We start from the raw sequence: 12,500 nt of genomic DNA, 5'->3' as shown, positions 1-12,500 counted from the left end.
AAGAGAGAAGAAAAAAAAGAGGGGAGAGAAAAAGAGAGAGAAAAGAGAGAGGGAGAAAGGAAAAAAAAGAGAGGAGAAAGGGAGAGAAGAGAGAGAGAGGAGGAGGGAGGAGGGGGGAGAGAGAGAGAGAGAGAGAGGGGGGAAAAGGGGGGGGGGGAAAGGGGAGGAGGGGAGAGGAGGAGGGGACGGGAGAGAGTTGGAGAGAGAAAAAGAAAAAGGAGGGAGGGAGAGGAGGGGGAAAGAGAGGGAGAGGAGGAAAAGAAAGAAAAGGGGGGGGAGAGAGAAAGACGAGAGGGAGAGGAAAGAGGGGGAAGGAGAAGAGGAAAAGAGAGAGAGAGGGGGAAAGAGAGGGGAAAGAGAGGAGGAGGGAGAGAGAGAGGAGAGGGGAGGGGGGAAGAGGGGAGAGGAGAGAGGGGAGAGGGGGGAGGGGGAAGGAGAGAGAGAGGGGGAGAGAGAGAAAAGAGAAGAGGGGAGAAAGACGAGAAAAGAGAGAGAAAGAAAAGAGGGGAGAGGGGAAAGAAGGGGAAGGGGGAGAGAGGAGAAAGAGGGAGAAAAGGAGGGGGAAAAAGAGAGAGAGAGAGGGGGGGAGAAAAAAGAAAAAAGGAGGGGAAAGAGAGGAGAAAAAACCCCGAGGGAAAAGAGGGAGGGAGAAAAGGGGGGGGGAAAAGGGGGAAGGAAAGAAAAGAGAGAGAGAAAGAGAAGGAGGAGAAAGAGGAGGGGGAGAAAGAAAAAGGAGAGAAAGGGAGGGGAAAAAAAAGAAAAAGGGAGAGAAAGGGAAGAGAGAAAAAAAGAGAAAAGAAAGAGAGAGGGGAGAAAGAAAAGAGAGGGGAGAGAAAGAAGGACGAGGAGACGAGAAAGAGAGGGAAAAGGGGAGGGGAAAGAGAGAAAGGGGGGGAGGGGAGAAGAGAGGAAGGGGGAGAGAGAGGGGGGGGAAAAGGGGAGGGGAGGAGAGAGGGGGAAAGAGGGGGGAAAATAGAAGGAGAGAGAGGGGAGAGGGGGAGGAAGAGAGAGGGGGACGAGAGAGAGAGAAAAAAAGGAGAAGGAGAAAGAGGGCTGGGGAGGAGAAAGAGGAGGAGGGGGAGGGACGGGGGGAGAGAGGAGAGAAAAAAATGGGGGAGAGAGGGAGGGGGGGAAGAGAAGAAAAAGGAAAAAATGGGGGGGAAAGAGGGGGAGAGAGAGGAAAGAGAGAAAGAAAGAGAGAGAGAAAGGGAAAAGAAAAAGAGGGGAAAAGAGAGAGAAGAGAGAAAAAGACAAGAGAGAGAGGGAGAGAAGAGAAAAGGGGAAGAGGAGAAAAAAGAGAGAGAGAGAGAAAGAGAGAGAGAGAAAGAGAGAGAGAGAGCGTACAAATCACACCATAAAACCCATCGACGCGACGCGCCTCCAGCCGCCCCTCGCTTACCCCTCCCCGCCTCCCGCAGCCCCCGGCGCCACCGCTGCCCCCAGGTGCCCCGCCGACTTCGTCTCGCTCGACGGCCGCTGCGTGCACATCTACACGGAAAACCTACGCAGGCAACGCCCCGGCCATGACCTGGCCCTCGGCGAAGGCCCTCTGCGCTGCCAAGGCCACGGACGGCTGGTCCACCGAGCTGGCCACTGTGAACGAGGCCTTCCTCACTAAATTCACCGCGCACGTCGTCAGCGAGATTCCAGGTGAGGGGGACGCTGGTCCTCTTTGAAAGCGGGAGTGATAATGAACCCACGATGAAGAGGCAGATGATGATTATCTCTCAGTTTTTCTTATTCTCGTTTTTCTATGATTCTCTGTATATGTCGTGAATATAAATGCATTGCCAGTTACAAAACGGCTTACTTCCTGCGTATACCTAACGTAGAAGCAAGCATCGATTGCACGCTTTATCACAATTAAATATACTTTTATAAACAGTGGAAAGTAATGAATTGATGAGAAAACATATGAAAAATATATTAATCTATCTCTCTCGCTCTCGTCTCCTCTGTCTCTTTCCTGCTTCTCTCCTCCCTCATTCCTTTCTTCTCCTCTTTCTCTCTCTCCTCTCTCTTCCCCTTTACTCCGTCTTCTCCTTTCCCTTTCCCTCTCCCCTCTCTCCTTTCCCCATCCCGATTCTCCCTCTCCTCTTTCTCTCCTTCCTCCCTCCTTCCCTCTGCCCCTGCTTATTCTCCCTTTCCTCCCTTCTCCTTACCCTCTTCGTCTTTCTCCCTCACCTCCCTTCATCCCCTTCTATCCCTCTCCTTCCTCACCATCCCCTTCACTATCCTCCTCCTCCTCCTCCTCCTCCTCCTCCTTCTCCTCCCCTCTTCCCCCCTCTTCTCATCCATCCAATCCTCCTCTTTCTCCTCCCCTCTCCTCCTTCTCTTCCCCCTCCCTCTCCTCCCTTCTCCTCCGTCTCCTCCCCTCGCCATTCCCCTCTGAAGGCATGACTGGCTACATCTTCTGGACGGGCGGGAGCAAAGTGAACGGCGTGTGGCAGTGGACGGACACCGCGCCCATCGACCCCTTGGCCTATATGTACGTATTTCAGACTCTTATCCTTCTTTTCTTCTCTTTTTTTTAAATAAAGTAGATCATCAAATAACAAATAACACCAAATAGCACAAAAAAGAAGTAGTATAATAAAAAAAAGGGTGAGGAAAAATGGTAGATTACCACGCCATAGTACGTAAACCAAAAAAAAAAAAAATCCGGTACACCAACAACAAACTGCAAACGACTCCTGGAGACACACTTCACTAAATACTCCAAAAATAACTATTCCCAGTGATGATCCCGCTGCCGTAGACGTTCTCACTTACATCCTCACCTCCGCAGATGCTCTCACCTACGCCAAATATTAAATATCATTTGAGGGGACTTTCGGGCCATTTTGACCGAAAATACGTTTGTTTGATGTTTTGTTAGCTCAAACGTTCACCTATGACAAAAGCAACAACATTTTCACACTGATGCACTATAATTTCATGACTGTAGTGTATTCACATGAAAATATTGATGCGTGTTATAGATAAAAGTTTAATTAAATTAGCAAAACATGGGATTTGTATACCTGTACTTTCTAAGCAGAGAGGCGCCAGAGGTAATTTTAGATCTCTAGTAGGACTGGTCGTAAAACAGTAATAATAATAATCATTATTATTATTATTATTATTATTATTATTATTATTATTATTATTATTATTATTATTATTATTATTATTATTATCATTATTATTATTATTAATTATTATTATTATTATCATTATTATTATTATTATAATTATGATTATAATTATAATTATAATTGTAATTGTAATTATAATAATAACAATAACAATAACAATAAATAATAACAATAATAATAATAATAATAATAATAATAATAATAATAATAATAATAATAATAATAATAATAATAATAATAATAATAATAATAATAATAATAATAAATGCATCACTAAATGTCCGTCCGCACTCGCTCTGTGACGCCCACCCCTTCCCCCCAACGCGCAGCTGGTACATGTCCTCCCCCAACCCCGATTCGACGGGCGTGTACGGGATGCTCGTGCCCTCCGGCGCCAACAACCGCTTCTACATGCTGGAGTACGACGAGAGCAACGTCGGCCCCTCCTTCATCTGCGAGGCTAAGGCCCTGGTGGCGTGAGCGTCGCTGGGGCGTCTGAGGGTCGCCTGAGAGGCTGCTGGGCTTCGCGAGGGGCAAGCGGAAGGGAAAGGAGCGACCCGCCTCGGCTGTCACTTCGGTCAAGATAACAAAACTAGAAAATTGCGGACATTCTTACAAGTTTCTGAAGTCAATTACTTTTTTTCTACTTTCTTTAATAATTTCAAATCTGCTTACATAGTAGTTATTAATGACAAATAAAAATATATAAAAACTCCAGAAACCATGGTCTCAGTGAATACACCTTTTACCAATAAGCTGCGCACGCACACACGCACACATTTGAACTCGCACTCGCACTCACTCGCACTCGCACTCACTCGCACTCGCACTCACTCGCACTCGCACTCACTCGCACTCGCACTCACTCGCACTCGCACTCACTCGCACTCGCACTCACTCGCACTCGCACTCACTCGCACTCGCACTCACTCGCACTCGCACTCACTCGCACTCGCACTCACTCGCACTCACTCGCACTCACTCGCACTCACTCGCACTCGCACACACATACTGTTAGGGGAGGGGAGACTGAGGCCCAATGTTGGGGATCATCCCTACTCTAGACCTCAACCCTCGCCTCAACAAATTTTGCAGTCTTTTCTTCTACCCATTTCCTCTTCCTTTTCTTCATCCCCTTTTGTCCACTTCCTAAGGTGTGAGTGCCATGCTGAAAGGATGAGAGGCTGACTTTGTGTCAGCCATGAACGGCCTCCGGGAGCCATGGTATGATATTCTCTAGGGCAACCCCTTCATCCCCACTGCCCTCCTCCCGACAGTACTACCTCACTCCGCTACACCCATCTTCCTCCCGCACTCGTCCTTCTGCTACTTCCACCTCTGCAAATCTTCTGAGTATTCATTTTAGCTCAACCAAGCTCAAGCTCAAATCTGAGATAGCAGTTCTCAGATTCAAACTAGACTTCACCCAACATAAGTGTAGAAAGGAAGCACGCAGACGAGGTTTTTCTCTTTCTCCCTATTCCAAAACTGCCCTTTGCTCCACTCCCCTCCCATTTTCTCAAGGTGTCTCAGCAACTTCCCAGTACCTCATCCCTCCATCCCAAACCATCCTTCCTCTACTACCTCTCTTCCCCAGTCAAATTCCTTTTCCAGTCTAAATCCAGATACTCCAATCTCTACCACTTCCCCAGTGCCTCCCCCTCCCCCTCCTTCTCGCTTAATCTGTTGCACCAGGCAATATAAACATTCCACCCATCTTCTCCCTCCACATCTTCTCCTACACCCACCTTTTCCTCTTCTCCCTGAACATTTATCTCCTCTTCTCCCTCTTACAAGATAATTTTGTTTCTCAGACCTTCCAACCCAACTCGCACACGCACACGCACACACAAAAGTCTCTTCTAATGGATATATACCAAACAAATAAGATACTCACTTGATGCCAAGAAGCATCATTTCACTTTTATATTTCAGAGTTGGTGGGTATTTATTATATGCCAAGATGTGCTTCTCTGATGTTTAATCTTAGCTATTGTGATGAGCCATAAAAGAGCACATTGGGATAGCCATTAAGTGGCACATTGTATTAGGTGTTTAATGGAGATAAAACTTAAAGTTCAAATAAAACTCAACATTGCAGGGGTGCCATCCAACAATGTTTGCATATACATTTACCACCGATTTTGACTTTCACATCTTTCATATTATGTTATTATTTTCCAAAATTAAGCCTGTAAAGAACCTAAAAGTGCTGGCCTGCTTAACAATAAAAAACATCTACTGGCAGAGACTATAGGAGACTGATGTTCTTCACCCAGTCTTGTTGTCCACCTCATCTTTTTCCTTTTTTTCACTCTTCCAAGATCTAACAATTTGACATATATTAATAGTTCCACATACTGTACAGCACTCTTCAAGAAATATTTCCTAAAAAATTATTTGTTACCTCAGATACAAGCTTTTATGTCATGGTCATCGCATGGCTATCTTCACCATGCTTGCTGAACCCTTCCTGCTGTGTTTTCCCTTGAGTGTGTTAGTAAAAAGCTTGGGCATGATAGCTAGATGCCCCCTTCCATTGGAGCTCCAAGTTCTTGCTTATTCTCATTACGGCAAGAACAAAGCAGAAAAGGAATACATCTTCATTTTTACCCCAATATCTATATACAATATCAGTTCCTTCTTTCTCTCCTCTGGAATATTTCCATCATAAAATTCCAACTGAACTCCTTCTCCTATACTTTTGAAAGAAATAAAAATAAACATACTGAACAATTCACTAACCACCACTAGCTCACCTGTGTATGTAACACCTCATGGACGTATCCTTCATACTGGAGCTCACCCGCCCCTGGAGAGGCACCCAGAGATGCGACTAGGACAGTGTCTCCTACCATGAGGGACGGCCGTCTCTCAGCCAGGCCTGGTACACTCAGACTGAGGTACTCGCCATGGGGAGACAGGGTCGACCGGGCCATGTCGAACTGTAAGATCAATCAGCCAAGGTAAATATTAGAGGACAGACAGACACAGACAGACAGACAGACAGACAGACAGACAGACAGACAGACAGACAGACAGACAGACAGACAGACACACATACACACAGACAGACAGACAGACAGACAGACACACACACACACACACAGACAGACAGACAGACAGACAGACAGACAGAGCCAGTGATAAACATACACACATACAGGCAGTTACACAGGTAAACAGATGATAATTGCAACTCCTCCATGTTTTGGTGATAAATGTTGCACACAAAATATTTCATGAGGTCATAAATCACACAGAGATAAATTGGCTTGCAGTTAAAATCAAGGGACAATACTTACACTTAATTTCTCTATAAAGGCAAAGATGCACTAAATAGATAAATGATTACTGGCTTTATAGTAAGACTACTTGGACTTATCTATTTATACATATTTACTTGCTTCTGTTAAACCTAATTAATTTATATATATAGACACAAACACAAACACAGTAACGTGTGGCTGTTTCCCTTTTCATCTTATATATATAGTATTTTTGGGGGGTGGGGGATGCTTTGGATGAATTCAAACATTCTACTTTCATTCTGCTAGCCACTGTCAAGATACTTCAGCTCAAAATGAAAAAAAAAAAAAAAAAAAAAAAAAAATGCTTTGAAACTTAGGCCAATTTCTTATCTCTTGAAAAAAAAACAAAAAAAAACATAAAATCATACCTATTTACCTTGGATATTCATACTTCATTATGTTTTTTTTTGTTTTTTTATAATATTTATTGGGTCAGCTCAGTCCATTATTACATATTTTTCAATGGTTTTCATTTGCAGAAGCACAATACAGCAGCAAATTTTACATTATAAGGAGGTACTGAACTACTGAAACATAGACTAATAAAAGATAATCTTATAATATGAAATATATACTCATAAACTAAAACATATAATTTGGTTGTTGAATTTTCTCTATTTATTTAAAAAAAAATTCCACCGACAGCATCAGCCCTAGTCAGTCCCTCCCCATTAAGGACATCAAGGTTCAAAAGCTTCATTATGTAAACAGGACAGGGAAAATGCATTTTTTCTTTGTGTCTTCTAATACCCAATTACTTCAGCCCAAACCTTTCAAACTCGGATGCTCATGTGGACAATGTGAATACGTTTTTTTTGAAGAGAGTAGGTTTTACAGCATTTTATCCAACATGCACAGAATGACAAAAGCTATATTTTGCCCTCTGAGTGCTAACCATTAACAACAACTTCAACTAATTCATCAAACTAAAAGGAAATTTGTTTTGCTTAAACACACTGTACTTCCTAAAAAAAGACATTAGAATTCTAAAAAAAAAAAAAAAAAAAATCAAAGCCACACAAAAATTATAATTAATAAGAAATATTTTTTCCCTCTACATAAAAATGCTGAATCTAAATATCATTTCAACAACAAAAGTAACAGTCTACTGGTAATATAAAAAGACACAAATATGCCAGAAAATATAAGCTATAGAAATAAAGGGCTGTTTCCACTAATATCAGCAAAATTCCAAAATTGCAGAACTTCAGACAATAGTCAACTATCATCCGTTTTCAAAGTATAAATGCACTTCCCTGTAGAACTGTCAAATCTAGAGATTACCAAATGTAAACCATAATGAAACTTGACTGAACCAAAATCCATGAATAATTACTTATGAGCTGTCATAAGTAATTTCAAAAAGGAAATAAAACTACATGTCACACAAGACTCGGTTTACCATATGTGCAATTTTCTCTTTTAAGTAGTCTGAAAGAAAATGCATACTAAGAATAGTGCCTTGTAATTTCACAAATTGTTTCCTTGTAATTTTCTATCATATCGATAATAATAAAACATGCTCTTAATAACTCATACACCTCATTTTATATAAGTAGTTACCTTTATATATCTATTTGATTAACCAAAATACTTCACAAGAGACCTTTGACTCATTGAAGACTGCAACTCTTTTCTTACACAGTACTCTTTACAACTATGTATGAATTGGCTAAAGAAATAATTGCAATTTCAATTTTAGTTCCAACTTACCTGCCTCATCTGCTGTGCTAGGGCTATCTCTTCCAAGTGCAAGAGGGCAGACAGCTTCTCCTTGTGATTGACTCTGGTCAGGGGATCTCTCAGACAGGGGACCACGTCTAGGATGTTCTTCTCTTCCTGCACTGCATCCCAGATGTAATCTGGGATATTAGCCATGGGCAGGCTGACAGGCAGAAAGGGTGGGGGCTTGAAGGGCACTTCCCCTCGGATAACTGTGCTTTCTGTGGACTGGTGAGCTCTCGCCTTCCTGTACATTTGCTGTGATGAGCGAGGAGCAATGGGTAGCATCAGATGCATCTGCTCATCCTCCACCACTGCGCTGACATAACGTCCAACCTGGAAATCCACAAAGTCGAACACGCACAGGTGCTTGGCCAGACCTAGCAGCGTGGCCGTGCACTGAAGACGGACACTGATCCCTGAGTCAGGAGGGACCACAACAGGCATCTCGCAGGCACGTCCCCCCACAGAGCAGCCATCCACTGATAACTGGCAGTCCTCCGATGTTGAGACAATATAAACACGCCTAAGGGTACGACTTTCTCTCCCAACATTCTTAACAAATGCAGCAATATAATCTGTCTTGCCTAGGTATACCACAGGAAACCTGAGGATAAAAAGCACTGGTGAGAAAAATTTTCCATGTGCATGCAGAGCCTTATACACTCACGACACATTCCTGGCAATTTCCCAAGGTACCATAGAGAAGTCAAACAAGATCTGTACAAAAGCTTCCTCAAATGATCTTTTCCGTTAAATAAGACACTAAATAAGATTAAATTTCTTACTCCCACACTCACCTAAGAGACTTTGAGATAATGATGCCAGCCTTGTTTTCCAGCAAATGCAGGATTTTGTCATCCTTGGCAGAGGACACGTCACCTGCCAGTCCCAGCTGGTTACTCAGCAGGGAAGATTTCCTGCCCTGCAAAGAAGCAAAGATACAATGTCATCTAGGAAACAAAATGAATAAACAAATATGAAGAAAAATATCAGCAATAAAGATGCATACTTGCACTCATTCATGAACAGAAAGTTAAATTATCAACAACTAAAAGTTTATTCTGTATTTCTGGTGCTCTGTTTTAGCGTTTTGGGAATAATGTCTACCAAATTATTACTCTGCCTAACTAACATCACGACTAAACTGACATAAGACAACTTTCAAACTCATGAAAATAGTGAAGGCTTACCATAATAAACAAAACATTTTTTTTTTATATACGAAATAAAATGTTTATTATCCTGTCCCACTTAGTTTTCCCTTTCTTTTGCCCTTCTTTTCCACATTAAAACAAAAGAAACCTCCTCACCTTCTTGACCGGGGTGTCCGAATATGCAGGCACAGGAGACACTTTGACCGCTCGCCAGCAAAATTTCTCCTGATCGCTCTCTATCACATCTACCATGACCGAGTCTCCTGCCTGCAGCAGTGCTTCATCAAACAGGCTCTTTGGGCAGAAGACCTGATGGAAAAAAACTATTGTTTATACATGCGAGGCAGGAGGGAGGAGGGAGAGGACAGAGGGGAGGAGGAGGGGAGGAAGGGGGAGGGGGAGGAGAGGGAGGAGGGGGGGAGGAGGGGAGAGGAGGGGGAGGAGAGGAGAGGAGGGGAGGAGGAGGAGGAGGGGAGGAGGAGGAGGAGGAGGAGAGGAGGAGGAGGGAGGAGGGAGGAGGGGGAGAGAGAGGAGGGAGGAGGGAGGAGGAAGGAGGGAGGGGGAGGAGGAGGAGGGAGGAGGAGGAGCGGAGGAGGAGGAGGAGGAGGAGGAAGGAGGGAGGGAGAGGGAGGGGGAGGAGAGGAGGGAAGGAGGGAGGAGGGAGGAGAGAGGAGGGAGGGAGGGAGGGAGGGAGGAGGTGGAGGGAGGAGGGAGGAGGGAGGAGGGAGGAGGGAGGGGGAGGAGAGAGGAGGGAGGAGGGAGGAGGGAGGAGAGAGGAGGGAGGAGGGAGGAGGGGAGGAGAGAGGAGAGAGGAGGGAGGAGGGAGGAGGGAGGAGAGAGGAGGGAGGAGGGAGGAGAGAGGAGGGGGCAGAGGAAGAAGGAAAGGGAGAATGGGAGGGGGGAGGGGGGAAGAGTAATTAGGAAACAGACAGGAGGAAGGAGAAAGGTAGAAGGGAAAGGGGGATAAAACCTATAACTATTACCAACACTAAAGATATACTGTTTTGCTTTCAACCACCTGTATGTAAATTATCTCTCACTCTACTTTCCTTCCATTACTAAAATAAATAAAAAATTGAGAGCCATTCATAAAAATACAGAAATAGAAAACAAAAACCAAAAAAAACAAAAACATTAAACCCTCATAAACAAAAACCACTGAAAAGACTCATACCTCCTCATTAATGACAGCATAGGACAAATACTGCCGTGACACCTCCCCCCTAATCCTCCTCCTTCGCAGGGGTTCGACGCTCGACAACAGCTGGAGGTCCACAACAGGCGCTTCAGCCCCATTTTCCTTGGTGGTGAGGTCGTGGTCCACTTTATAAGTGATCCAATCGCCTGTTGGTTTAGGGAGAGACAATAAGAAATGTCTTTTCAGAGTGCGCAGCAACGCTCACAAGTTGAGAGTGAACAGTGCCCAGTACCTGCTTTTTTTGGAAGATAAAAAAAAAAAAAACTAATAGGCATAAAATGTTGTTTACGGCATGTTTTTTATCACATCAAAGTGGACAGCGAATAAAGGAGGAGGAGGAGGAGAGAGAAAAGTAAAACTGAATGCACATGTTAGCATTAGAATACATTCTGTGATTTACGGACCAAGCCTGTTAAAGCTACATATTCAGTAAGGCAACAGGTTTGAAAGTCAAGTATATTTTCTATCGACAATCACTTTAATACACATACATACAAACATTTACATCTCTCTGTGTATTCATGGCTTTTGGTTAAGTAAATATTTCAAAACATCTAGTCACGTGACCAAAATTTATTATAAGTGACGAAGTGAAGTTAAACAATAATCATAAAAGATAACAAATAATTATTTTTATATTCCTTCCCTCTTTGCCGTAACTTCTCAAATTTCTTACAGTTCCTCACTATTCTAAGTAACTTACTCAGGATAATCAATAACTTTGTAATTATGAATTTGATGTTTGTTGGTATGTTTATGTGTATATATGTATATATGTATATATGTATATATATGTGTATATATATATATATATATATATATATATACATATATATATGAATATATATGCATATAAGAATATATATGTATACATATATATACATATAAATGCATATATATGCATATATATGCATATATATGCATATATATGCATTTATATACATATACATATACATATACATGTATATACATATACATATACATGTATACATATACATATACATATACATATACATATACATATACATGTATACATATACATTCATGTATACATATACATATTACATACATATACATGTATATACATATATATGTATATACATATACATGTATATGTATATGTATATGTATGGGTGGGTGCTTCACGTGCATGGTGATGTGAAGCGATGGTGTGGTAGCCTAGATAGTGTTAAGTGCTTGCATGCCTTCTCGCTTGCAGCTTCCACCCCTGGCTAGCCCAGTGCGAAAAAGGGAGCAGCTTCTGCATAAGTCTCCCTGCCAGGTCACAGCCTCTCCATCATTAAGACTTCTGCAGTGCCTCCTCGTGGCCACCCATGGGTAACTGGGTACCTTGCGGTCCCAGGCTAAATCTGTGGGGGATCTCGGAGCAGCAGGAGGCCCCAGAGGTACGGAGTTATGGCCCACCGGCGTGTGGACACGCTCTGGCTTCGTACCAACTCCTGCCCCCTAGCCACCCGGGGGAAATGGGGCGGCTCGGGGGAGGTGGGCCTTGCCAGTCCTCCTCCCCCCAGAATGACCCTCTGGCAACGTCTTTTTTAAATGGAAATGCTGGGGGGAGGGGTGTTGTCCCTCCCACCCAGCAAGTAAGGCGGGCTGTGGGTCCCGCTGGGAGGGCAAATGTCGGGGTGCAGGATTGGAGCGAGAGTTACTCGTCCCGCCTGCGCCCCGGCAGGCGCCAACCCACCATGAAGCTTGTGGGGGAAAGCCCTCGGGAACCCCACAGGTGGATAGGCGGTCCCACAGCCTGCCGACCCCCTTTATCTGGGGCTGTGTTGGCGGGAGCGGCAGAGGTGGCGTGCACCCGGAGTGACCACCCGAGGCTTAACCTCAGGCGTGCTTTCCGGGTAGGCGCTTGGAACATCCGGTCCTTGCGGCAGGATGAGCGGTTACCTTGCTATCGCGGGAATGAAGCGCTTTAGTGGCTTGGGGGAAACGTAGCGGCACGATCAGGGGG

General features: G+C 43.9%; 3 protein-coding genes across 4 annotated transcripts in view; 1 reads left to right on the top strand and 2 right to left on the bottom strand.

Moving 5' to 3' along the window:
• Positions 1-3,773, top strand: part of LOC119599431 (C-type lectin domain family 4 member D-like) — a 4,352-nt gene extending 579 nt beyond the window's left edge. The window contains 4 exon segments of the mRNA XM_037949202.1: positions 1,419-1,501; positions 1,503-1,650; positions 2,395-2,488; positions 3,467-3,773. Of these exon segments, the coding sequence (XP_037805130.1) occupies positions 1,419-1,501; positions 1,503-1,650; positions 2,395-2,488; positions 3,467-3,617 (476 nt within the window). The 3' untranslated portion in view covers positions 3,618-3,773.
• The window catches only part of LOC119599428 (RNA helicase Mov10l1-like), a gene marked incomplete at its 5' end in the record, with an annotated part of 32,644 nt that extends 21,973 nt beyond the window's left edge, over positions 1-10,671 (bottom strand). For both annotated transcript variants that reach the window (XM_037949199.1, XM_037949200.1), the window contains 5 exon segments: positions 5,897-6,082; positions 8,162-8,777; positions 8,971-9,095; positions 9,484-9,636; positions 10,502-10,671. In XM_037949199.1, coding sequence (XP_037805127.1) covers positions 5,897-6,082; positions 8,162-8,777; positions 8,971-9,095; positions 9,484-9,636; positions 10,502-10,671 — 1,250 coding nt within the window.
• Positions 1-12,500, bottom strand: part of LOC119599427 (transmembrane protease serine 9-like) — a 71,127-nt gene that overhangs the window by 58,076 nt on the left and 551 nt on the right. The gene's annotated exons all lie outside the window — the stretch shown is intronic.

This window comes from Penaeus monodon, chromosome 42, assembly GCF_015228065.2.
Source record: "Penaeus monodon isolate SGIC_2016 chromosome 42, NSTDA_Pmon_1, whole genome shotgun sequence".
Lineage (NCBI taxonomy): Eukaryota > Metazoa > Arthropoda > Malacostraca > Decapoda > Penaeidae > Penaeus > Penaeus monodon.
This window is presented reverse-complemented; position numbering and strand designations above follow the sequence as displayed.